Source organism: Patagioenas fasciata, chromosome 19 (assembly GCF_037038585.1).
Source record: "Patagioenas fasciata isolate bPatFas1 chromosome 19, bPatFas1.hap1, whole genome shotgun sequence".
NCBI classification, from domain to species: Eukaryota; Metazoa; Chordata; class Aves; order Columbiformes; family Columbidae; genus Patagioenas; species Patagioenas fasciata.
In genome coordinates this window covers 13,750,430-13,772,580 of record NC_092538.1, presented here as the reverse complement: position 1 = coordinate 13,772,580, position 22,151 = coordinate 13,750,430, and the positions used below count along the sequence as shown (strand labels likewise).

The 22,151-nt window shown below is 48.2% G+C and overlaps 1 protein-coding gene and 1 long non-coding RNA gene across 2 annotated transcripts; both read left to right on the top strand.

Annotated features, from left to right (window-relative positions):
* Positions 1-1,533: 1,533 nt before the first annotated feature.
* On the top strand, positions 1,534-14,469 carry LOC139829434 (S-adenosyl-L-methionine-dependent tRNA 4-demethylwyosine synthase TYW1-like). The gene is made up of 4 exons (XM_071816947.1): positions 1,534-1,864; positions 2,416-2,500; positions 3,287-3,481; positions 13,382-14,469. The coding sequence occupies exons 1-4, from the start codon at positions 1,839-1,841 to the stop codon at positions 13,535-13,537; spliced, it is 462 nt and encodes a 153-aa protein (XP_071673048.1). The 5' UTR covers positions 1,534-1,838; the 3' UTR covers positions 13,538-14,469.
* On the top strand, positions 9,266-12,300 carry LOC139829435 (uncharacterized). Its single transcript, XR_011741906.1, has 2 exons — positions 9,266-11,610; positions 11,754-12,300. It is a non-coding gene; the product is annotated as an uncharacterized lncRNA (long non-coding RNA).
* Positions 14,470-22,151: the final 7,682 nt, after the last annotated feature.

The window sequence follows — 22,151 nt, the reverse complement described above, 5'->3', positions numbered from 1 at the left end:
CTTCTCCCAAAAAGGTTGGAAGGAATTGGACATATATAGAAATTTATCAATACCTACTTGTTTACCCAATTTGTATTTCAAAGGTTCACAAAAATATGCCCGTTCACTTTGGCCAGTGACTCCCTTTACCTACTATGTAATTGTTACTTGTTGTCAATCCACCAAAAATTCCACTTGTTTCTGTTCATTCCAGGTTCCCATCAGTCTTTTTCAAAACTTGCTACTGTCTGTTTCTCTCTCTGCCTACTTCCTCTGTACCTTCCCCAACGTTCATTTTCCCAACATATATACTGACCTCTCTCTAAAGGCTTTCAAAGCCTTCCAACCTCTTCAGTTCCATACTTACTTATCCTTTCAAGAATCTTCCTTGTCCCTGTTACTGAATACTCTCCAAGCTTCATCTAACAACCTTTCCAAATTTCTACTTTCTGTTGCCCTCAGTTTCTACAACTTCTCCAGGGGAGAAGGTCAATTCCCTGTATCATTGGGATCAGCATTTGGATCATCGTTCAGTTCCTCACCACCAAAACCAGAAAGAAGGCAAGGGAAGATGGAAGTGCTTTTGTCCAAGAAGGCCCCGAAATCTGCGTGTGGAGGCGAGTGGCTGCCGGGTGACGGTCCCCACTGGTGCAGTGACACGTGCTGCCCCACTGTGGGCCCCCCCGTGGGTCACTGCGGAGCCCAGGTGTGGTCGTGTAGGAAACGATCACCTTGCCAATAGAACAGGCCCAGGCAGGATCTCTCAGCAAAGCACATTTTGTTAATGATTTTGCAAGACCGGGTGTTCTCCCTAAAGGCAGGCACGCATAATAGGGCAAAAAGCCCCCGTTTATATCCCCCCAAACCCTGGGTGCAATTTCCCTCCCCTGTTGCCCACTGGTCGGTTCTTCAGGGTTTACAGAGCACCCGACACCTGCCTCAGTTTACGTATTTCATTCATCTAATCCGAACAACACCCTTTCCCTTATTGATCTATTTAAAAATGGGTTCCTGGCTCTTTGGCCGTCCTTCCCTCTAGATTAACTTGTAAATACAGGTGTCAGTTTGCATTCTGGGATTAGTTTGAAGAGATTTTGTTTTACATTCAGGATTCACAGTCTGATGTGTCTCGGTCCCTTCCCTCGCTGGGGTCAGGTGCCAGCTCCCCAGTTTTGTGAAAACAACGTTTCTTCCTTGAACGTTCCTTACAGTTCAGTGCACCTGAGGGTTATAATCCGCAGCCTGGACGGTCTCATGTTTGTGGGTGACTCGGTGCCCTCGTTGCTCTGATGTTGGAGCAGCTCTCTGCTGAACGCTTCTCCCGTCGTTACTGAGAGATCGTGTCAGCCTGGGTTGCTCTGTCACTGCAAATCAATCACTCTACTTGTGCTGGAGTTCTCGGGTTCCTCTTTCCATTGATGTTACTGATGAGGTTGGGCTGGTTTTAGGACGGGAGTGGGATTAGGCTGTTCAGGATGGTAAAAGCTCCTTGCGCAGGTGAGCAAAGTTCTGCTGCGCGAGTTGGGAGGTTCCTGCGTTCAGCTGGATCCGGCTGCGTGTGACCTGAGTTTATTGGAGCGTGGCCTAGTTCAGAGACGTGGTTGTGTCTTTCTCTGGGTGTGAGAATCTAAAATGCTTTGATAGCCTCATTTAATTAGTGCTGAGAGTCTGTTCACAGGATAGGTGTTTTAAGTGGTTTTGGGAGAATGGGGTTAACATCACTTTGAAAAGGGATTGAATGAGAAGTGGTGCTTGTTTCTTAGGGTGAAAAATCCAATGGGAATCCAGCTTCTTCTGAAGGAATAGAAGACAAACTCGTAAATGGATCAGCCACCCTGGAGGCAAAGTAAAGATTTTCTATGGGTCTCAGACTGGCACAGCAAAGGTATCAGTTACTTTTTTTTTTCCCCACCTACATGAAGTAATTTGAAATATTGAGACTCAAGTCTGTTGCTTGCCTTAGAAGTATTGCACAGTGTAAACATCGGAAAGTTCATTAGCTCATGAGAAGTCATTGCCCAACATGAAAGATAACGTAAAATTATGTAAAAATAACATTTTTTTCTACTTGCTTTAAATGGCGCATGCAGTAGAGACATTGATGATGAAGTTTAAAGTTTACTCTTGCCGTACCCGTAGTTGCGAGCGGGTCTTCTCAGAGACAAGTACTGGTTTAGGTGCTTTTGAAAAAAATGGTGTGTGTAAATGTGAAATCATTAGTCATTAAAATTCATGTCACTCTCTTCTTGCAGCCAATATACTTGATTTTTTTTTTTCTTAACATGAGGAATTCTAGGTCCAGTGTCCAGTTCTCGGATGTCTTTGTTCTTTCTGTTGTGGGAGGTGTCTTGTGACTGGGCGTGTGGGGGTTGTTTGGTCGCTACCATGCTTGGGTTGAAGCAATTGATAAATTCCTATTTTTTTTTTTTTTTGGAGGTTTGCCAGAGGTCTGGCTGAAGCCGTTATTTCACTTTGTTTGCCTGTGGAAGTCATCAGCATGGGAGATTATGATCCAGAGGAGGTAAGTACCTTATAAATATGACTAATAAAGAAAAGCTTTTCCTTGTGTTGCGAAGGCTCTTTTCCCCTTGTATTTCTCTCCTATTATTCTGGAAATTCCCATGCTGTGTGTTAAAAATCGCTTCCCTTCTGTATAAGTGTAGCCCATCAACCCTCAGCAGAAAACACCTAAATTTTGAATATTCCTAGGAGAGGATTGCCTAGAGTATTTTGATGGTGACAGTGACTTGGTATGAGCTGGTTCTGTAACTCAGGTGTGAGTTCAGTGAGAGCGGTTGCACCAGGTCCCTCTGTTCTGTCTCTGTATCCCCAGGGAAGGGTTCAAAGCCAGAACAAGCAGATGGTGACAATTTGCAGCCTTCACAGGCTCATAAGCTAAAAACTCCTTGCTGGTCATATTTAGATGGAGTAATCCTTGAGGCATTTTTCTTCTGTGAATATTGATAGTTGTTTTTTTGAATCAGTGAGAAACTTGATTGCTGCAAGAGTCTGCTCAAGAAGCTGTCGATTGGGGTGGGGAAGGGAGATGTTCTGTTCTCTTGTACCACCTCTGTGAAGCAGCAGACAGACAGTTTGATCTCTCCTGGCTAATTTAAGGCGTCTCTGCAGGGGGGATGGCCGTTCGCCACTGTTGGGGTTATCACCTGCAGCATCCCACACCAAAATCCCACTTAGAAAAAACCTCATCTTTTAACTTCTTCCAACTCCCCATGTGTTCCAGTTGTCTTACTAATGGGAAGCGTTCTGAGAAATGCACCGATCTCTTCTATTCTCTTGATATTATTAGACAACCGGCAGGAACGTTTGTGTGTTCTTGGTAGCTACGTACACTGACGGGCAGCCAACCGAGAGTGCAGCGTGGTTCTGCAAGGGGTTAGAAGAGGCAGCGCGTGACTTTCGCTTTGGGAAAACGTATCTGAAAGGCCTGAGATACGCTGTGTTTGGCTTGGGAAATGCGGTTTATGTCGATCATTACAACACTGTAAGTATCTGCTCTGCACCTTTCTGAAGTTTCTGCTCCGCTGAAAGGCTGAGCTTCCCAAAATGCTCCAAAACTGAATGATAACTGGTAGCTTGTGTGAGATTTGCAGCCTTTGTGTGGACTGGGTTTAGGGCACAGGCAGTGCAGTTTTGAAGCAAGTGTGCTGCCCCTTGAAATGGGAAAGGAGGTTGTTAGCCAATCTTGCAGCCTGAGAAAATGCTGATTCCCTTTCCATCAGTGTTCAGTCTTGCATAAAAATACAAATACAGCACAAACTAAGTGCCTGCAAGCAACACAGAGCTGGAGAGAGGCTGATGGTTCAGGTATTTGGCTGGGTTCTATTTGCAGTGCTTCCATTTTGCTGTGTGAACGCTTTAGTAATTTAATCTGTTCAGGTAGGTGTCAGGAACTAAAATGCAGATAGAAGCACTTTTCATATTAGTGTCTCCTGTGGTGATTAGTAGGTACAGCCTAACACGTTCTTATTTGTTTCTGCAGTTGCTTGTAGCTGCTTGAAACAGTTCCTGCTGGGCTCAAAGTTTGGGTGGTGGGTTTTTTGTGTGGTTTTCTTTTTCCCAGGAAGTACATTTAAATCTTTCTTCAGCCTTAGAGGGAGGCTCAAGCTGCTGTTCTCATAGGAAAGATGACTGGGGGAAAAAAAGGCACTCAACCAAAACCAAAATGGGCCCAAACAAACAAAACAACCAAAAAAAAACCCCAAACTAAAAACAAGAGCAGCAAAAACCCCAAACAAACCCCCAGTGTGACTCCACAGATATTCCTTCAGTGTCCTCTTATTTTATGGGTACAAAAATATTGATTGTCTTTTAGACTTCCCTGCTGCTGTAAAGTCAGCACAGACCTGTGCTCTGGTGGGTTGTTCACCATCGTTAGTTTTAACCGCTCCTTGATTTGCCAAATGATTTATTGGGAGCGATAGCTGGATATGAGGCTGGGCTGTGGTGGGCGCTGGAGGAACCCAGATGTCCTTTCGTGGGGAGAGTAGATGGGTGTGAGGGGAAAGCCCAGGGTCCCGTTGCTCTGGCCCTGGCAGGGGAGCTGGGACCGGGAAACTGGTTCTTCTGTGACACAACCTGTTCTCGAGTCCCATCCTGTGGTTTTATTTGGATTTTTCTTTTCTGCTTGCTTTGCAGCCCAAACGTGAACTGCGTGCGCTCTTGTGTCTTCCCAACCTCCCCGTGGGGACCCTTTGAGGGGATTTTGTCTTGCTGGTCTTTTTCTTGGGTGCAGTGTCCAAGAGCAGTTGGAAGATGGTTTTTGGAGGTGGCTGGTTAGTTCTGTTTTCTTAGGATTGTTCTGGCGGATGGTGATGGGTTTTAAATTTAAAATCTCTTGGCAAAAGTTTGGCCTCAAACTTCAGGTAAGGGCAGAGAACTCGTCAGTCAAGTGTGATACAGATGATAGTGATGTCCTCACACTATCTATGGAGTATCTCTCATTTATTTTATATGGATAGTGGTGATACACTTCAATAATCATTGTAGATTCTGTTCTCCAAATAAGGAAATATGTGACATCTTCATAGGTCTTCTGAATTCTTCTGTGGGCAATCTAACAGCACAGGTGCATGACACAGCTGCTGTTAATGGACAAAATGGCCTGAGAAGATGATCTGCCAGTGTCTATTAGTTTCAGAATGCTTTTATTATAGCAATAGGTTTTTTTCATTCAAATTAGTTGCTAAAAGAGTAACAGTTCCTCCAGAATCTAATTCAAGAATTGAAGGGAGCAGCCTGGGATGGCGAAGCCAATGTAGGAATTAGTGAATCTACTTGGGCTGAGGGACGGATGTCTCTTCTCCATCTCACCTGGGTGAGAGGAGCTCTCAAGAACTTGCAGGTAGATTTGGGGGAGGGATTGAAATGGGATGAGCTGCCGTGTGGTCGATACCCATGGCCTCACTTCCGTAAGACACGGTTTGCCGTGGTTGCCACTAGTGGAGGTCACCAATGTGAGATCTTCATGGCAGATGTTTTGCGACAGGCTCAGCAAGCGTTCTGACTTACCACGGGGCTTATTGTGAAAGGTCCAGGATTTTGGTTTTTCTTCAGTACTAGTTGATGGAGGTGAAAGTATCATCTAGATCTTTTACTTAGGTGACACATCTTACCGTCTTTGGTGGAGCAATTTGAATCCCAAAATGTCCAGTAAGAGGAAGATTGATGTGGAAGGAAGGCGATTTATTGATAGATGGGAAAGCAAATACGTGTTTGTGTTTCAGGGAGGAAAAGCCAGTATGTCTTTTGTGTTACGAGACAGAGTCGGCGATACAGGAGCACGATGCACATAACAAACACAAGCCCTGTGGGCCAAATCCTCAAATTACATTCGGCCCTTTGAATGCAACTGCGGGGCTGCTGTGGCCTCCGGTGAAAATGTTCGACACCCCATCATAGGCTTAGTTTGACAAGAAATTATGCGCTTATGTATTGGAAATTTTTGTTATTCCTGTTGTCCCCTGCTGCAAAGCAGAAGGGGCTCTTGGATTAAAATGGGCATCTGGGTTTAGGCAAAAAGCCAGATCCTAACAATTTGTTAGCTCTTTTCTGCTCAGCTGTTGAGGTTGGTATTTCTTACAGCTCCTGGCATTCCCAGCCCTGAACTCTGCCAGTCTCGTTTTCTTGACACCAGGTTCGGCTTGGCTTGCCTGCTGAAGCAGCTGCATTTTTCACTGACCTTAGCAGGCTTTTACTACGTGTTAAAAATGTCCAAGGTGTTCTTAGTTTCCTGTATGACGAGAAGGATCTGAAGCAGCATCACGGAAAGACCAAGCTTTCCATCCATTTTGCGACTGCAGTATTTTTGCGTGTCAAGTAGAGCCCTGTAATATCCCCTCTCATGTTCTCACTCCTGCTTTCAGTTCACGGAAGCAAACCCTTCCACAAATCTCAAGCCTTTTATACTTTTCAACAGCGCTTTCTTTTCTTTTAAGGGAAAGAGGAAGCCTAAAGAATAGCTCTTGGTGGCCTTTCAAGGGTTTCTCAAAGACTGAGCAGCCCTAGGAATGAAACTGGAGTTTTCTCCTGTCGCACTTGGGCAAACTGAAAAATTCCGCTGCCCGGATTCCACTTCTATTCTGGTATAAAACGCTGAAATAATTTGAACAGGTTCCTTTCACCAACAGTGACATTTTCTCGCTTTAGTCAGAACATTCTTTTGGGTGGTGGCTCAAGTGCAGCAATTGTGTTCCAGCCAATGCTCCTGAAGTCGGTGGTGATGGATTTGCCGCTGTGTCTGACCTTCAGCTCCGGCACACTCCTGTAAAACAGCGGGAAACTGGGACGTTTTTTCCCCCTGTAAAGATCTCCTGCTGTGAAGCTCCCTTTTCTGCACCGAAATGTTTCAGCTTTAACAGACAATCATTGCTTCCAACCCCAGGGCTTTTGTGGAGGTTGCTTGGTAGACCCACACTGATTTGCCAGCTGTGTATTTCCCTCCTCAGAAGAAAAGCCCTCTGGAGGTCGTTGAGGAGTTTGTGAAGCACAATGTGACATCAGATGGGCTATAACCGAGCTCATGGTGGCTGCATTTTTGGAGGAGGATGGCTGAGTCTTTCTTGTGACTTCTGGGCATTTTTCAACCACTGCTCTACTTCATTCCTTTGTAATTATGCCTTTCTGTGTATGCTTTCCAAGCCTTTTCTTGCAATGAGTTTTTGGTGGTGTAGAGATCTGTGCCGGAAGGTGTCTTTGGGTTTTCTTCTGGACTTTTTGCCATGTTGGGATGCTCAGCAACCTGGTCCAGTGGAAGGTGTCCCTGCCCATGGCTGGGGGGTGGACACTAGGTGATTTTTAAGGTCCCTTCCATCCCAAACCACTTCACGAGGGACCTGGGGGGTTCAGCTGGAGAACAGGAGCTGAGGGGAGACCTTCTGATCTCTGAACTGCCTGAAAGGAGCTTGGAGCCAGGGGGGTCGGGCTCTGCTCCCCAGGAACAAGCGCCAGGAGCAGAGGAAACGGCCTCAAGTTGCACCGGGGAGGCTGAGGTTGGATGTGGGGAACAATTTCTTCCCCAAAGGGCTGTGGGGCATTGGAGCAGGCTGCCCAGGGCAGTGCTGGAGTCACCATCCCTGGAGGGGTTTAAAAGGTGTTTAAATGAGGTTCTCAGGGACATGGGGCAGTGCCAGGCGTGGGTTATGGTTGGACTCCCTGATCTTGAGGGGCTTTTCCAACCAAAATGATTCTATGACTATTGACCTGCTGCAGGTGAAATGGGTTTTCAGCTGCTGGATTTTCCATATGCACTGCAGCTGCCTGTCTTCTCAGATCTCTACTGAGGAGGAAGACTTAAAGGTTAATTTTGACACTCATCTCAAGTCTCACATCATGCACACCTTAAGCTTGATGTAAAGCAGAACTGAAGCTTTCTCTGCTTGTTGTTTCTTTTTTAGACCCTGTGGTTGGGGTGTTACAGCCTCTGTGTGGCTGTGAGCTGTGCTGGTCATTTGATTTGGTGCAGGGAGACAGGAATTCCATACCCACGCTCCTCTCTACTGGTTGCATGTCAGCACAGCTTACTAATCCTCCAGCCAGGACTAGCTGTACGCTTTCTGCTTTAAACCACGTTTGCAGATTCTTAGTCACGCAAGACTGAATGTAGAACTGCAGGGACCAGTGACTGGGTAGGATAAACGTTACCTTCTATTAGCAGGTACCACCTGTGCCATTGGAGACGTATGAAGTGATAGTCTGGATCTACTGTTGGCAAAATGTTTTTAATACAAATGTCATGCCTCACCGTTCTTGTCTCGTGTGCACAAAGTTGCAGATAAGGCGGCTGCAATTCTTTTTCTTTTTCTGGATCTCTTCTTTTAGGCTTTTGACACTTGTAGATTCTGCCAATGTTTCCGACCGCTGCAGCTCCCCCAAGATCTCTGAGGAAGAGTCCGAGGAGCCTGTTTGTTCTCTGTGCATCACTTTGGCAAGAAATGCTGCAGTTCAGCCACTTTCCTGGGAACTGGGTATCGTTGTGTTTGCCTGGTTGTGACTGACACATTTTGGCCCCGTGCCAGCCGGCACGTGCGGAGCCAGCATCCAAACAGACTCAGAAAATTGGGGGTATTTGTAAAAAATGTGGCTTGACTCTGCACTGGAGCCCTTCCCCCTCATTCCTGGAAGTGCTACAGCCCTGATAGATGCCAAACAGATGCAGATTTAGCACGTGGCAGCTTTTTTGGAGGGCAGGAAAAGCAGATAATTCGTTGGTGTGGTTCCCTGCAAGGCAGCGATTGTGCAGCGTTGAGCTCCTGAGGCTGCTGCATCGGGAGCAAAGGGGAGACAAAACCCGCTTTAGTTACTGCAACATCGCTAAGTCCTAATTCTCCCTAGAAAAATAGACTGAAAAGATCCATTATTGCTCTCAGCTGGTCTTGCTGCGTTTGTAGTGTCTCTTTAGCTTAATTGTCTATATAGAAATGTGCGAGTGACCAAATGTTTTAGTCAATTAGAGCAAGTGTGGGGACTGGGGGTTTCTGGCACTGCTATGGCGCAGTCACCAGGCAAACCTGATTTGATTGTGTTTTCTGGCTGAGTGTCTAAAGCCCAATCAATTATTGCAGAGAGATGGAACAGCTAAATAAGACTTAAATTAATAGGGTTTATTATTTTTGCGCCTGAGGAGGCGGCAAACCAGACAGAGTGAGATATCCTGTAAAGAAATTGGTTCATATTTCTTCTTCTGTAACTTTCTGGTGTTTATGCCTGTACTTGGATGTTCAGGTCTAACTTACAGGCAACAGCTGAAGTTCTGTTCGGATGAGCTGAATAAGTGTGTGGCCAAAAGCCAGCAATCACAGTAAGCCCTGCAAAATGAAGAGATGAGTAACAGGAGGGCTAATTAAAGAGGTCTTTTAAAAAAAAATTAAGAAGAAACTGAAAACATAGATTAAAACAAAAGTTTCTTCTCATTAAGTAACTTGACTCAAGGGCCTAAATTCTTCAGGGAAATATAAATTTTATGATATTAAAGGAGTCGACACTGCAGGTTTGTGAAACTCAGGACCTGAGCCTGAAAGTTCAGAGTCTCTGTCCATCTCCAGCCACCAGTCCTTGTTCTGCTGAGTTAATAATCTCTTCTCCCAGTGTTTCAATCTGCTTATTTTTTGTTTCCAGAATTAATACATTGTGACCCAAGCTTCCTTGTTTCCTTCCGATTAGATTATTTGCTGGTTTCTTGACCTTTGGGCCTGCCTGTCTTCCAGGAGCTCTTGAAATAACCCTCTAGATGGGGTGAGGGACAGGACGTGAGAGAATACACCTAATTCATGCCCCTGTGAATGGTAAAAATGAAGTCTTGGTGCCTTTCTGTGCTGCTCTGCCAGCACTGTAACAACCTGAGGCTTTTCTAGGAGGAAATGTGAAGGTGGTCGGTGGGGTGAGATGGGTGCGGACCCTGGTGAGCGGCTCAGCCGGGTGTGTATGTGTGTGGGTTTAACCATCCAAGTGAAAACATTGCATTTAGATTAAATATCTCTGACCTGTCCTCTCCCTACTCCTGTCTGGGCTCTTCCTTGTTAGCCCTTTTGGATGTCCTTTGTTAGTTTTATCTGATTTTCTGCCTTGACCTTTCTGATTATGACCCTGTCTTCTTGTGCTTTTCCTTTTATTTTCAGCTGGAGGATCACAAGGGTGCAGAAGAGCCTGTGATTCTGCCAGATTGGTTTCTTGTTACGCTTGCGATCTTCGCTTTATTATTGGCACCGTTTGCACTGAATAGGGTTTGAAAAACTGCCAGTTGTCCTGAACTCCTTTGCCCTTCAACTCTCCTCCTCTGGGATCTCACCTGTGGTTCAGGGAAGTCTCATTTCTTGAGTTTTCATGTTCATTGTTCTTCTTCTCCTTTCGTGGCCACCACCACCAGCATCTCCCCACCTTCTTGGTCCCCAGCAGGTATCCACGTCAATCACTACATCACTGGAGTCAATGATACTTTATACCTGTGCTGCATTTTCCCTCAAAGTTTCTTCCAAGACTCCACAGCACTAAGCATTGCTCAAGGAACAGAGCAACCATTATAGGAGGGGATAAAGCAAAAGCTGATAAAAATAATACCCAGGGGAGTGGGGAGGGGGATGCACTGCATCTCTACTAAAAATGAAATATTCTGCGGGCAGCTGGGACAAGTCTCTAATAAAATACGGGCTTACAATCGTGAGACTTCTCTAATAAAAATCTTTCTGGTGTGGGGGTTTTTGAGACGTTCACTTCTGAAGAATTATGCCTGTGCTCTGCTGTTCCGTGTGGATTCTCCGATCATCGTATGTGCACGTTGTGACAGGCAGCACGACCACTTGGACGAAACGTCGCTTCACCACTAAAAATCAAACGCGGCAGAAGCTGCGTCCTCCACGTTCTGTAACTTCGCATCCCTAAATTCTGCACGCTTTGTCACCTGCACGAACGGCCTGTCTGAGTTCAACCCGTGTGGCCTCACGATTGAATGTCACCTTAATACACACTGGACAGTCAAATGAGGGATCACCGAGTTCTCGGCTGGCAGGACGAGGGGACTGGTGCATGTTCCGCGGAAAACTCTTGAGCTCGTCTCACATTTTCTTCTCAAGTGCGTGGCTGCACTGTGCTCTTCCCCTCAGATACAGCCTGTTGCCTCAAATTGTCGGTACCAACCATGAGTGCTCTTTGGCATTGACAGATCAACGCCAAAACACCCTTGAAATATGCACTGCACCGCAGTTACGGGTTCCGTCTTGCTGAAGCGCAGACTGCAAAACGCCTTGTGTTGCAGGGTCGCTGTCTTGCGAATGACCGAGGCCGGGGGCTGTTTGTGCGCTGGGAGAGGTGTCTAACCCTCATCACTTTAAATTATGTCGTGCCCTTTTGAAGTGCTAAGAGGTGCGTTAATGGGTGGTTTCTGCTTGCAGAGGTACAATAGCTTCAAAGTGAGTCCATCTTTTTCAAACAGCCTCTCTGGCTGCCAGGCTAGAGAGCCTGCTTGGAAAAGTCCATCACGCAGGTGCTCATGGGCCAGAAAATGTGGCCACTGAGGAACATGAAAACAACCAGCAGGGCGATGCCGCTGCTAAAATGGAAGTGGCTGAGGTGGATGCGAAGTAGCAACTGTTGGTAGCCCGGTGAGCCCTGATGGCTCAGGTCATCAGAGCTGCAACACGTACACGGGCTCGTGATCGAGGGGTGGGCTTCACTACGGACACTGTTGTGCTGCAATTAAACAAGACAAACGGTTAAAGCTGCTGTGGGATGGAGGGTGGTGGCTTCGATACACATCTGAGCAGGCCTGGCAGATTGACTGGATCACACTCCCACAAACCTGCCAAGGTAAACACCACGTGCTGACAATGGTGGAAGTAACCACTGGATGGCTGAAAGATGCCCAGTGCCCGATGCCACTGCCCAGAGCACTGTCCTGGGCCGTGGACAGCAAGGCTGTGCTGACACAGCACCCAGAGAGAACTGAGTCTCACAGTGGGACTCATTTCTGAAACAAGCTCAGACACGTGGGGCAGAGCGTGGCACTGCGTGGGTGGATCACAGCCCCTGCCGGGCACCAGCCTCTGGGAAATGGAGCTGTAAAATACACATGAAGGACAGTGGGTGGTGGAACCTTGAACAATGGGGTTTCCCTTGAGCAGTTGTACCCGGTTGGTGAACACCAGAGGATCCATCAATGGAGCCCGGCCTGCCCAGTCAGAACCGCATGAGCTGGGGAGTGGATCAGTCCCTGTGCTGTGTACGGAGCGTGGGGGACCTGGGGTTTAAAAAGTGGGGGTTTCTTTAAATTATTTTTCTTATTTTTGCATTAATAATGAACCTTCAACCTGTCTTGGTTGTTTTTTTGTTTTCTTTTTATAAGCAAGATTGATTTGAAGACTAAAACCCCCCCAGCTCCCCCCTCCCCTGGGAAGGGCCATGAGCGGCAGTGGCAGTGACAGGAGGGACATCACCTTGTAAAATCCCCCTGGGCCCTGGGGGTGTCAAGGGAGGGAGGACGGGTGAGGGGGCCCCGGGCGTCTGTGCAAGAAGCCGTGCTGATTTCAGGAGCCGGAGGAGGGGAGCACTTTGGGGGCTTCATCAGGGGTCTGGGACATGCAGAGGCAGGGGCCCCAGTGGCTGTGTGCCCCCAATCCAGGGTGCCCCCATAGCCATGATCCGGGTGCCGACAGCTGCCTCCAGCCATTGATTGCTTTGTTATTTGTCTCCCCTTCGCTCTCCCGCCCCACTGCAGCGATGCAGGTGGGAGGGAGCATTAAAAAACCCCCCCACCCAGCGCCCACCTCTGTGCTGCTGCTCCTTCTCTCTGGATTTTTATACTTTAGATATATATTTTTAAAAAAATGAGGGGAGAAAAGACCATCTAGAGGCTCTCAAGGGCCAGTGCCCTCCCCAGCAGCGTGTGCTCCCCCCCACCCTAGAAATAATACCTAGAAAATTCTTCCAGTGCGATTCTCAGGGGAGCCCCCGCTCCCAACGCCCTGGCCTGGGACCCCAAATGAAGCAGGGCACGAGGCAGGGGGACGCTGGCCAGGGCTGTGCTGCGGCTGAATTGCACGGGCAGAGCTTTATCTCCCCTCCTTCCCTGCCCATGGTTCTGTTTGGATGGCTCTCTAGTTCAAAAGTGCCTTAGCAACTCTTGGGACACCCTTCCCACTCTTCCCTCCTGCTGCCCTTCATGCTGGTGACACCGATGGCCGTGGGGCAGGGGCACAGGCTGACAGGGAGAGAAGTGGGGAGGGGACGAGGGCCCAGCTCCCTCCCGGGGCACCAGAGGACATTCACCAGGCCAAGCCGTCTCCTTCATCTCCTGGATGTCCTCTGCCATGCCAGAACGCGCCTTCTGCATGGCCCGCATGTCCTCTGCCAGGCCGGACTGCACCTCCTTAAACTTGCTCATCTCCTCCCACAGATCCTGGAGGGAAGCCCTGTCCTCACCAGGCCAAGCATCTCCTGGATCTCCCGGATGTCCTCCACCAGGCTGGAATGCGCCTCCTGCATTGCACGCATGTCCTCTGCCAGGCTGGAATGCGCCTCCTTAAACTTGCTCATCTTCTCACAGGTCTGAGGGCAGCACGATAGCAGCGTGGAGCCCAGAGGGAGGGGGCATCCCGTGGGGGAGCACCCAGGGAGCAGCAAGAGCTGCCCAGGGCAGCCGTGCAGCTTCAGCTGTGCTTGCCATGGGCTTTAGGGTCTTACAGCCCCCCCATCGCTGCCACATGTGGCCCAGGTTCTGGCGTGAAGGGCACCAGAGCTGCCCATGATTGTGAGAAATGCAGCTGTGATTCCTGCTGAGGAGATGTTCAGTGTTTACAGATATAACCAAATGAGGCACAGGCTCTGAACCTGGAAAAAGGAAAAGGTGGTTAAGTTCTATGCAAAAAGTTATGAAACTTGTTTATGAAGTTATATTGATAGAGGGAACTAACATTTTAAGGGTTACCCAACCACATTCCAAGGGCCTACTAACGAACTAGCACTTTAAGCCACATAATGAATATCTAGTTTAGAGCTGTATGTAACCAGTTAAGGAAATAAACAGAACCTCATTGAATGCCGAGAGAAGAAGTTTCACAGCACCAGCTGTAACCTTGAGGAGAAGAGATAGCCAAGATTTACAGCAAAAAGGGGGCGCCATTCTGATTTCGGTCGACTTGGCAGCTTGGGTTCCAGCCAATTCAGCATAATGAGCCAAAGGTAAAAGGTTCACTGTGACGAAGCTGAAGGAGCCTTCATCCAAAGACCCCTCCTCAAAATCACCAAGTGACACTGTAGAGAATATGCTTGAAGAAACAGGGCACTCAGTACTTTTCCAGTCCCACTTGCACAACCCAGCGTACGTGTCGGACGGCAAGGATTTGTCCTTGGGTAATCAATAGAAAGAAACTTATTAAGAAGTAAAACACGAAAAGAGGTTATAGAACAAAGGTATGCTGTCTTGTAGAACAAAGATGTGCTATTGCTGTACCGCGTGAACATTACTTTGTAGCTAGTTATGATGTGTCATGTGTCGCGTCTACCCTGGACTAACCCTGTAGAACAGAATCAGAATTGCAATAAAACGAGCATTGGTCATCGCTCCATGAGGACCCATCTTTGACTCCGGGGCTCCCCAATCTTCATGGCACTGCGCAGGCGTAACAGGGAGGGGTCAAGGAGGAGACTGTGGAAATGGTTATCTGAGACTTATTTTAATAAGAAGCGTGAAAGCTTATCAATCTGTAGAGGCGTTCCTGGGGTCATTACGAATATGTAACACCTTACTGTATTTAAGCACACTTCTTATTGTTAAAAGGTGCGCGTGTTGGCCGGAGCGAATCCCCCACTCACCCAGCGCTGTTTTGCTTCTGCTCTAATGAACACGTGTTTAAGGAATACAATTAAGGAATTGGATAAAACGTTGTTTATCCATAGAAAAAGCCTAAGTTATTTGTTTCAATTGGCGACCTCAACATGATAACCTTGGATAGCTCTGTGTTACCTCAGGTTCAAGGGAGGCGCCCCACTTCAATAGTGGCCCTTGGACTCGGCTGTGCGGAGAGCTACCAACATTATTCAAAATTAAAGCGGAAGGGAAAGAATGGAGCTCGCTCCCCCTGAATACTGCAGTTTACCCGTAATCCAGAGTGCACGAAGGTCCCGACGGGAAAAGTGGACTGTAAGTACTGCTGGGTCGGGTAGGTCCTGATGGGAAGAATGGACTGTAAGTACCGCCGGGTCGGGCAGTGTGACTGTGACTGCTGTTGGCTGAGACGCAACCTGGTTGCAAAGCGAGCGCGGAGTCCTTCTAAGTGGGGTTCCAACACCCTGCGAGGGGCTTGGCCACTGAAGGGACAAAGCGAGTGAAGAACTCTCTGTGTCATGGGTTTGAGCCCCACGTTGTGAGCCAGGTTTCATGGGTTTGATCCCCACAAGAGGTCGAAGGGGAGCGACCTGCTGCAGGTGCCCCCCTGACAGTCCCTTTGCTGGGGTAGAGGGGGTCATGTTAGAATTTTGGACTCCCCAACAGTCTCTTGGGGGGGATCATGCTAGAATTCTGGGATGAAGAGAAGTTCATCCAAGGAAAAAGCGAAGGATAAATGGACTCAAGGAGTGGACCCCCCCAGTTTGTAACAAAGTCCTGGGGAGATATAAGAAAGAAACTAGAAAAACTCAAAGAGATAAGGAGAAACAAAGAGTTAACACCTCCGCTGTGCCGGTGTCACCAGGGGGAGCCAGCACGCTTTGGAGGGCTGGTGGCATCACAGGGAGCTTTCCTGCCAAGCCCTGGCTCTTCCTGCCCAGCATCCCAGGCTGACCTGCAGGGCCTGGCAGTGCCGCTGCTGTGGCCCATCCCCAGCTGCTGGGGCTTCCCAGAAAGGTCTGGAGCCACGCGGTGCTGGACGCAGCTCCAGCTTCATTCAAAGCAGGTGGCAAGCTCAGAAACTCAGTGGCTCCTCCAAGAGTATCCAATGGGAAGAGGCCACAGACAGACCCCAGCACTGGTTGTTCTTCACAACCAGGTGATTTTGAAGACAAGGCTCTCCCTCCTTGCCCCACAGCATCTTTTCTTGTTCCTTCTGTGGTTCAATGCTCGCCACCCCACCGGCTGCCTTCATGCTCCCACATCCCCACCTAAAAGCACCACCCATGCTCAAAGCCTTGGAGACAGCCCCAAGGTCTGGAGAGAACTCATGGGCTGGGCTCTGCTGGGACAGGGAGAGACAGGCGAGGATGGTCACAAATCCCAACAGGCAGGGGCAGGGACAGTCGCCGTGGGACACGTCCCCGCTAAGCTCTCCTACCGTCATCGCTGCTCCTACCGTCTCTCTCCTCAAAGGAAACCATCACGTTCCGAGGATCGCTCGACATGGGGCCACCACCATTCTCCTCACTTGGGACGGGCCATCAGGAGGAGCCTCCTGGTGCGGGTCCCCGAAGACCCCAGCGGGGATGGACACCCCACGTACCTCGCTGCTCTCATCGAGGATCTTGCACTCAAGGGGCAGGTGGGCTGCCCCCTGGTACTGCTCCAGGTATTGCAGCTTCTGGCCCAAGCACTGGAGCTCCTCCTCCACCCCCCGGGACAGGGGAGAATCATCCTGGAGGCAGAACCACCTTGGTGGGCAAAATGAGCCACTTGGGGTGATGGTGGCTGCACCAAGTGTCACCGCGCTGTGTCACTGCACCACCCAGCGCTGGGTGGCTACCTGCCCACCCAGGTGCCTCTGTCCCTTCCTCTGCTCCCCGTGCAGCAGAGTGGCCTGCTAGAGCTCGGGCAGGATGTGCCCCCATGTCCCCCCTGGATGGGACCCTGCCCCACAGTCTCACAGCAAAGAGAGCCTGGAAAGAGGCTTTGCTCTCAGCCGCTCTGGGTCGCCCATGGCATGGCTGGGCTGGGACAAGCACCAGCCGCCTCCTTCCCCAGGGGAGCTGGAGCTGGTCACATCGTTGTGCAGGTTTTGGCAGTCGTTCTCCTTGCTGGTGTTCTCCAGATGACCTGAATCCCAGAGCACGAAATCTTTCCCATTGATATTTGTCCCAAACAGGCACGGGTGTCAGAGCCAGCGAGCTCCAGAGTGAGAGCTGTGCTGTCCCCGTGCTGTCCTTTGTCCCTGCGTGAGCAGTGAAAGCCTGGCGAATGTGTGGGGGTGTTATTTTTCTCTGCTAAAGTGGCTGAAGCATTTCAAAGGGTTCCCCAGGTGTTCTTGGCAGAGAGCTAAAGCCAAACACTTTCCTCTGGTCTCTGCATCACCCAAGACACTTCAGTTTTGCTTTTCCACCAAGCCGAGTGGTGCCGTCGATGCGCTGGAGGGAAGGGGTGGCATCCAGAGGGACCAGGACAGCCCTCTCTTGGGTCAAGATTTGTTAAGTAAATTGTGAGCTCAAATAACGTTTTCTGAGAATTCTGTTCCGTTGCATGTCCCACAAGAAGCTGCTTGGATGGTGCAGATCTGCTGGTGCAAGTGAGAAACCTCCAAGGGAATTTTGGATGCTGTATTTCCACTGGTATGGGCAACCAAAGTATCAGTAAAGCAAACACTACACTGATAGATCTGAAACAGGACTTCGATCCGGTAAGGGAAAACAATATCCAATAAATATGACAGCCAAAATGGAGTTAGAAACTTTGATGAATAAATTTATGACAACCTAACAGGCTGACTGCATTCGATTGGACTTGCGGATTTGTCTGTTCAGAGCTACAACATAGAAACAACCTGTGGCTGTTGCGGGACCGTATGGTGAGAATGCAAACAGACTGATATACTTGGAACGGATATTTTGCCTAATTCTTTTCGTGAAACTATTCCTGAGCCCCTAGAATTGATTGTTACTCTGATCGAAAAAGGCAGAGAACCGATTCAGGCTTTAGCAGGCCGTGATCCATCTGTCATACACGTACCTTTTGTGAAAGCAGATTTTGATTTTTTTATTCACAATCTCTGTCTTTGCAAATGGCGCTAGCTGATTTTCTTAACAGCACAGCTTTTGGCATGTAAACGTAAATTGCTTCAAAATCTGCGTGTCTTCGATACCAGACCACAGGCCGTACTTGTATTCGGTCCTATCCCAAATGCTCGCACAGTTTTTGTTGATGTTTCAGGGCAGTCTCATAGAGCTGTAGTGGTCTGCCGTGAAGATAACGATTGGCATCATTCTGTTAAAACTGTTGAAGGCTCAACCCAATTAGTGGAACTTGGTGCAGTTTTGCATGCCTTAGAGCTTTTTAGGGAGGAACCTCTAAATCTGGTTTGTGGTTCTGAGTACGTAGTCAAGGTCCTACAGCGCATCCCCTCCGCTTTTCTTAAATCTCGCAACAGCAGCTTTTTGATATGTTTGTATCATTGCAAACTGCATTACAGCTTCGCACACACCCACTGTTTGTTACTCACATACGCTCTCATACGACTTTACCCGGTCCCACAACTGAAGGCAATGCGGTTCCAGATTCTTATACTGTAGCTACAGTCGCCTCCAGTCTGCCAGGGCTTCACACGCTTTCTTCCATCAGAATGCTGCTGCCTTCAAAAAGGTGTTTGGTCTCAACATAGTGCGCTCTTGCCCGGAATGTCAAGGTCTGATTACAAGCTCGCCCTCCCTTGGAGTTAACCCTCGCGGACTCTCAGCTAATGGCGTTTGGCACTCTGAGGTTACACGTGTTTCATCTTTTGGCCGTTTGAAATATGTACATGTTTCTATAGATACTTTTTCAGGTACGTTTTGTGCATCTGCACATACAAGTGAGAAAAGCCGAGATGTTCAGCCCCACTGGACCCGCTGTTTGCTGTGCTGGGAGTGCCACAACAGATTAAAACTGACAACAGTCCTGGATACACTGCTAGATCCATGCAATAATTTTTATAGCAGTGGGGTGTTTCGCATGTCACAGGTATTCCACATTCTCCCGCTGGACAGGCTATCACTGAACGAGCACATTCCACACTGAAACAGATGTTATTAAAACAAAAAAGGGCAAATATGATGCCTCAAGAACAATCAGACAATGCAATATATGCTTTAAATGTTTTGAATCGTACTGTGCCTCCCTCCTCTATCGCAGCAGTGGAAAAACACTGCCGTGTTCCAGATTCACTGTCTCAGAGACCAAAGGTTTTATAACCGGATCCCCTGCACAACAGTCAGTGGCAAGGGCCTGTAGTTAATCGCCTGGGAAAGGGCTCTGCTTGTGTTCTTCTTCCAACAGGACCAAAGTGGCTTCCTGTGAAATACGTTAAACCTTTCTACGAGCTGGACAAACACGATGCAGGACCTAATGCCAGAGATCCAGCATCTGTCCCTGCGGCAGAGGGCAACAAAGAAATAGAAGAGATCAAAGGAAGAGGCACTGGCATATCAGAATGATACAGATTTACATGATTTGGACTGGGGACTAACTGGCGAAAACACTTTCAACGCATTTATTTTCCTTATTAGTATGGCTAAGCAGCTTTCTCCAATATTTGTTAATAACCGTAATTGTTGTAATTTGTATTATTTTGTTGTAGGTTGATTTGCAACAAGAAAATGACACATAAGGTATGATGATCCACAGCGGGCATGCAAACTCACCAACAGAATGCCCCCTTTTGACTTTGGAGGCAAGAGCTGACTGCACCACCACTCCAAAGTAGTTTGCCAGATGACTGTGGTCGCAGGCTGGATTGTGAGGCAGTTACACATTCCCCTGAAATCTGGAGCTTTCAGTGAGGAGGTTGACGGCTCTTTAGCACCTTCTGTGCCCCACTGTGCCTGTCCCCACATACATACACCTAGAATGGTATCAAGGTGTTGTCAATAAACTTCACCTCTACCAACTGATGGGTCAGGAGGGGTGGGATCCTCGGTCAGTTGACAGGGTCCTTTACAAAGGAGGTGCCCAGACTCGCTGAGAAGCTTCTGGACTATGTTGTAATGCCCACAGCCACATCTGGCCAAACAGTGAAATGGGGTTCCTGCCAAAGACCCTTTTTGAGTGGTCTTCTCGGAGCTGCGGGTCTGTGAACTGGAGTCCTTTCCTTGGACAGGAACAGCGTCTAAGGAAACTTCCTGGGATTAATGACACCTCACTTCTTTATTGGAGTGAGCGACTGTTTCTTGTGAGTACCCTGAAGCAAAAGGCCTCCGGTTTTGTTTCTTGTGAGTGACTGCATGCACGTTGTGGATCCTCATTGTTCTTATGATATCGTATTTAAATAATCTCCTTAGCTGCTATTTGAACCTGTATTTTCTCTTATCAGAGTGCTAAATATGTGTAATACTGTTGAACTTGAATTCTAGTGTTTATGAGTGATATCAAGTAAAATAACAGTCTTTGCTAATGTGCAAGGCCTGATTTAGGATTTAGCCAGTACTCTGCAAATAATTACACAGTTTGTAAGAGTTAGGACTGTAAGACAAAATGGCTAACATTATCTCATAGCATAAAGTGATTAGACCCTAAAACTTCATTTTCAGCTCTCAGTCTGCGTATATGGGTTTTTGAGGGATTTGGATATGCTTGTGTGATGTTTTTCTTGTAGTCCTTCAAATCACCTGGACAATGATACAGAATGCAAAGAAGAACAAAGCCAGGGTCCTTACTGCGCTCATTGAGAACCTGATTTTAAAACAAAAAAGGGGAAAATGTTGGAAAGTAAAATATGGGAGAGCGAGATGTGCGGTTCCAGCCATCTGGATGATAAAGGAAGATCAATACTAACGTGACCATTTGGACGGTCAAAGACATAATACTAACGTAATAACATATAAAGGGCCTTGGACAGATTACTTTGTGTACGTTTCTTGTAATTGTAAAAAGTTATAGCCCAGACTTGTGAGAATGGTATCTTGGGCCGGATAACCGCCCCCAAGTGCATGGGATGTGCGAATGTCCTTGGCCTTGGTCTGTGAATGAGTGGTTAAACAAGTGAGATAAACATCGCACGAGTTTAGTGTGTTCTTAACAACCATTAGTGGAAAAACAGCTTTTTGTAAACATCTTAGTCCAGGCCTGCACCTGTAAATCCTGTAAATTGTCAATGGTGAATAAAGAAGGCAGCCTAGGCCTGGGGCAGCTCTCGGCTTGGCCAGGCGCTGCGCTCCGTCCTGAACAAGACCTCTGCCTCTGCGTGAATTTCTGTCTGCGTCCTGGTGTGCGTGGTTCCTAATCGCCGCACTCCGGGCAGGAGCTCGCTGGTGCGGTGACGTCTTCTCCTCGCAGACGTGGTGAGGAGTTGGGATGCTGTGTCTGAGCACATTCAGTGAATGCTCATGATAAAGCAATTGGCCTTTGTATCTTCTGCTCACAACTTAATGGTTTCAGTAGACCTGAAATTCCTGTGTTGCTGCGTGTCGTTGCTCTTCCCTCCTTTCAAGGCAGCTAAAGCATCTCAGTGTTCCCTTGCATCTGGCAAACAGGCCACAGAGCAGATTCTCCAAAAACTGAGATGGAAAAACGGAGTCCAGCTTTACCAGAGAGAAGTCTTCAACACGTTTTGTGGCTTCTCTGTTCCCCACAGCCCGAGTGCAAAGACCAGACCAAGAGCCTGAAACAACCGGCACCAGGGGAGGCTTTAGATGGGATTAGGGAACAATTTCTTCCCCAAAGGGCTGTGGGGCATTGGAACAGGCTGCCCAGGGCAGCGCTGGAGTCACCATCCCTGGAGGGCTGGACAGACGGAGATGAGGTTCTCAGAGATATGGGGCAGTGCCAGGGGTGGGTTATGGTTGGGCTCCATGATCTGGAGGGTCTTTTCCAACCAAAATGATTAATGAGGTTTTACAGTTTATCTCAAAAGATGGGAACCCCCAGTTCCAACTCTGCTCTTTACCAAATGCCTTTTAGAGGCTGAAGAGGAAGGAGACACACCACCTCAGCATATGGAGGGTCTTCCCCAAAGCTTCCCAGGGTCCCTTCTGTCTCCTCTGCACATCAGGGCAGGGCACAAGGGACAAAGTACCACCAGCACGCTCTGAAAGGTCATCATTTCTACCAGCTGCAACCTGATCTGGGTGAAGATGTCCCTGCTCATGGCAGAGGTTGGACTGGATGAGCTCTGAAGGTCCCTTCCAAGCCAAACTGTTCTGTGAGTCTGTTTCTGGGATTCTATGATTTTCTTCTCTATGACCTTCAGGCTGTCAGAATACCTGGAACTGGGACATTCCCAGCTGTTGACCAACAGACTCTGGATCTTGGATTCGGTGATGTCACTGCTGAGAAG

Excerpts from the sequence above, each read along its gene's own strand:
- LOC139829434 (XM_071816947.1), top strand. The coding sequence starts at position 1,839 with ATGGGTCTCAGACTGGCACAGCAAAG. Across the intron at positions 1,865-2,415 it reads CTCAGACTGGCACAGCAAAG|GTTTGCCAGAGGTCTGGCTG; the intron begins GTATCAGTTACT and ends TTTTTTTTGGAG. Across the intron at positions 2,501-3,286 it reads GAGATTATGATCCAGAGGAG|ACAACCGGCAGGAACGTTTG; the intron begins GTAAGTACCTTA and ends TGATATTATTAG.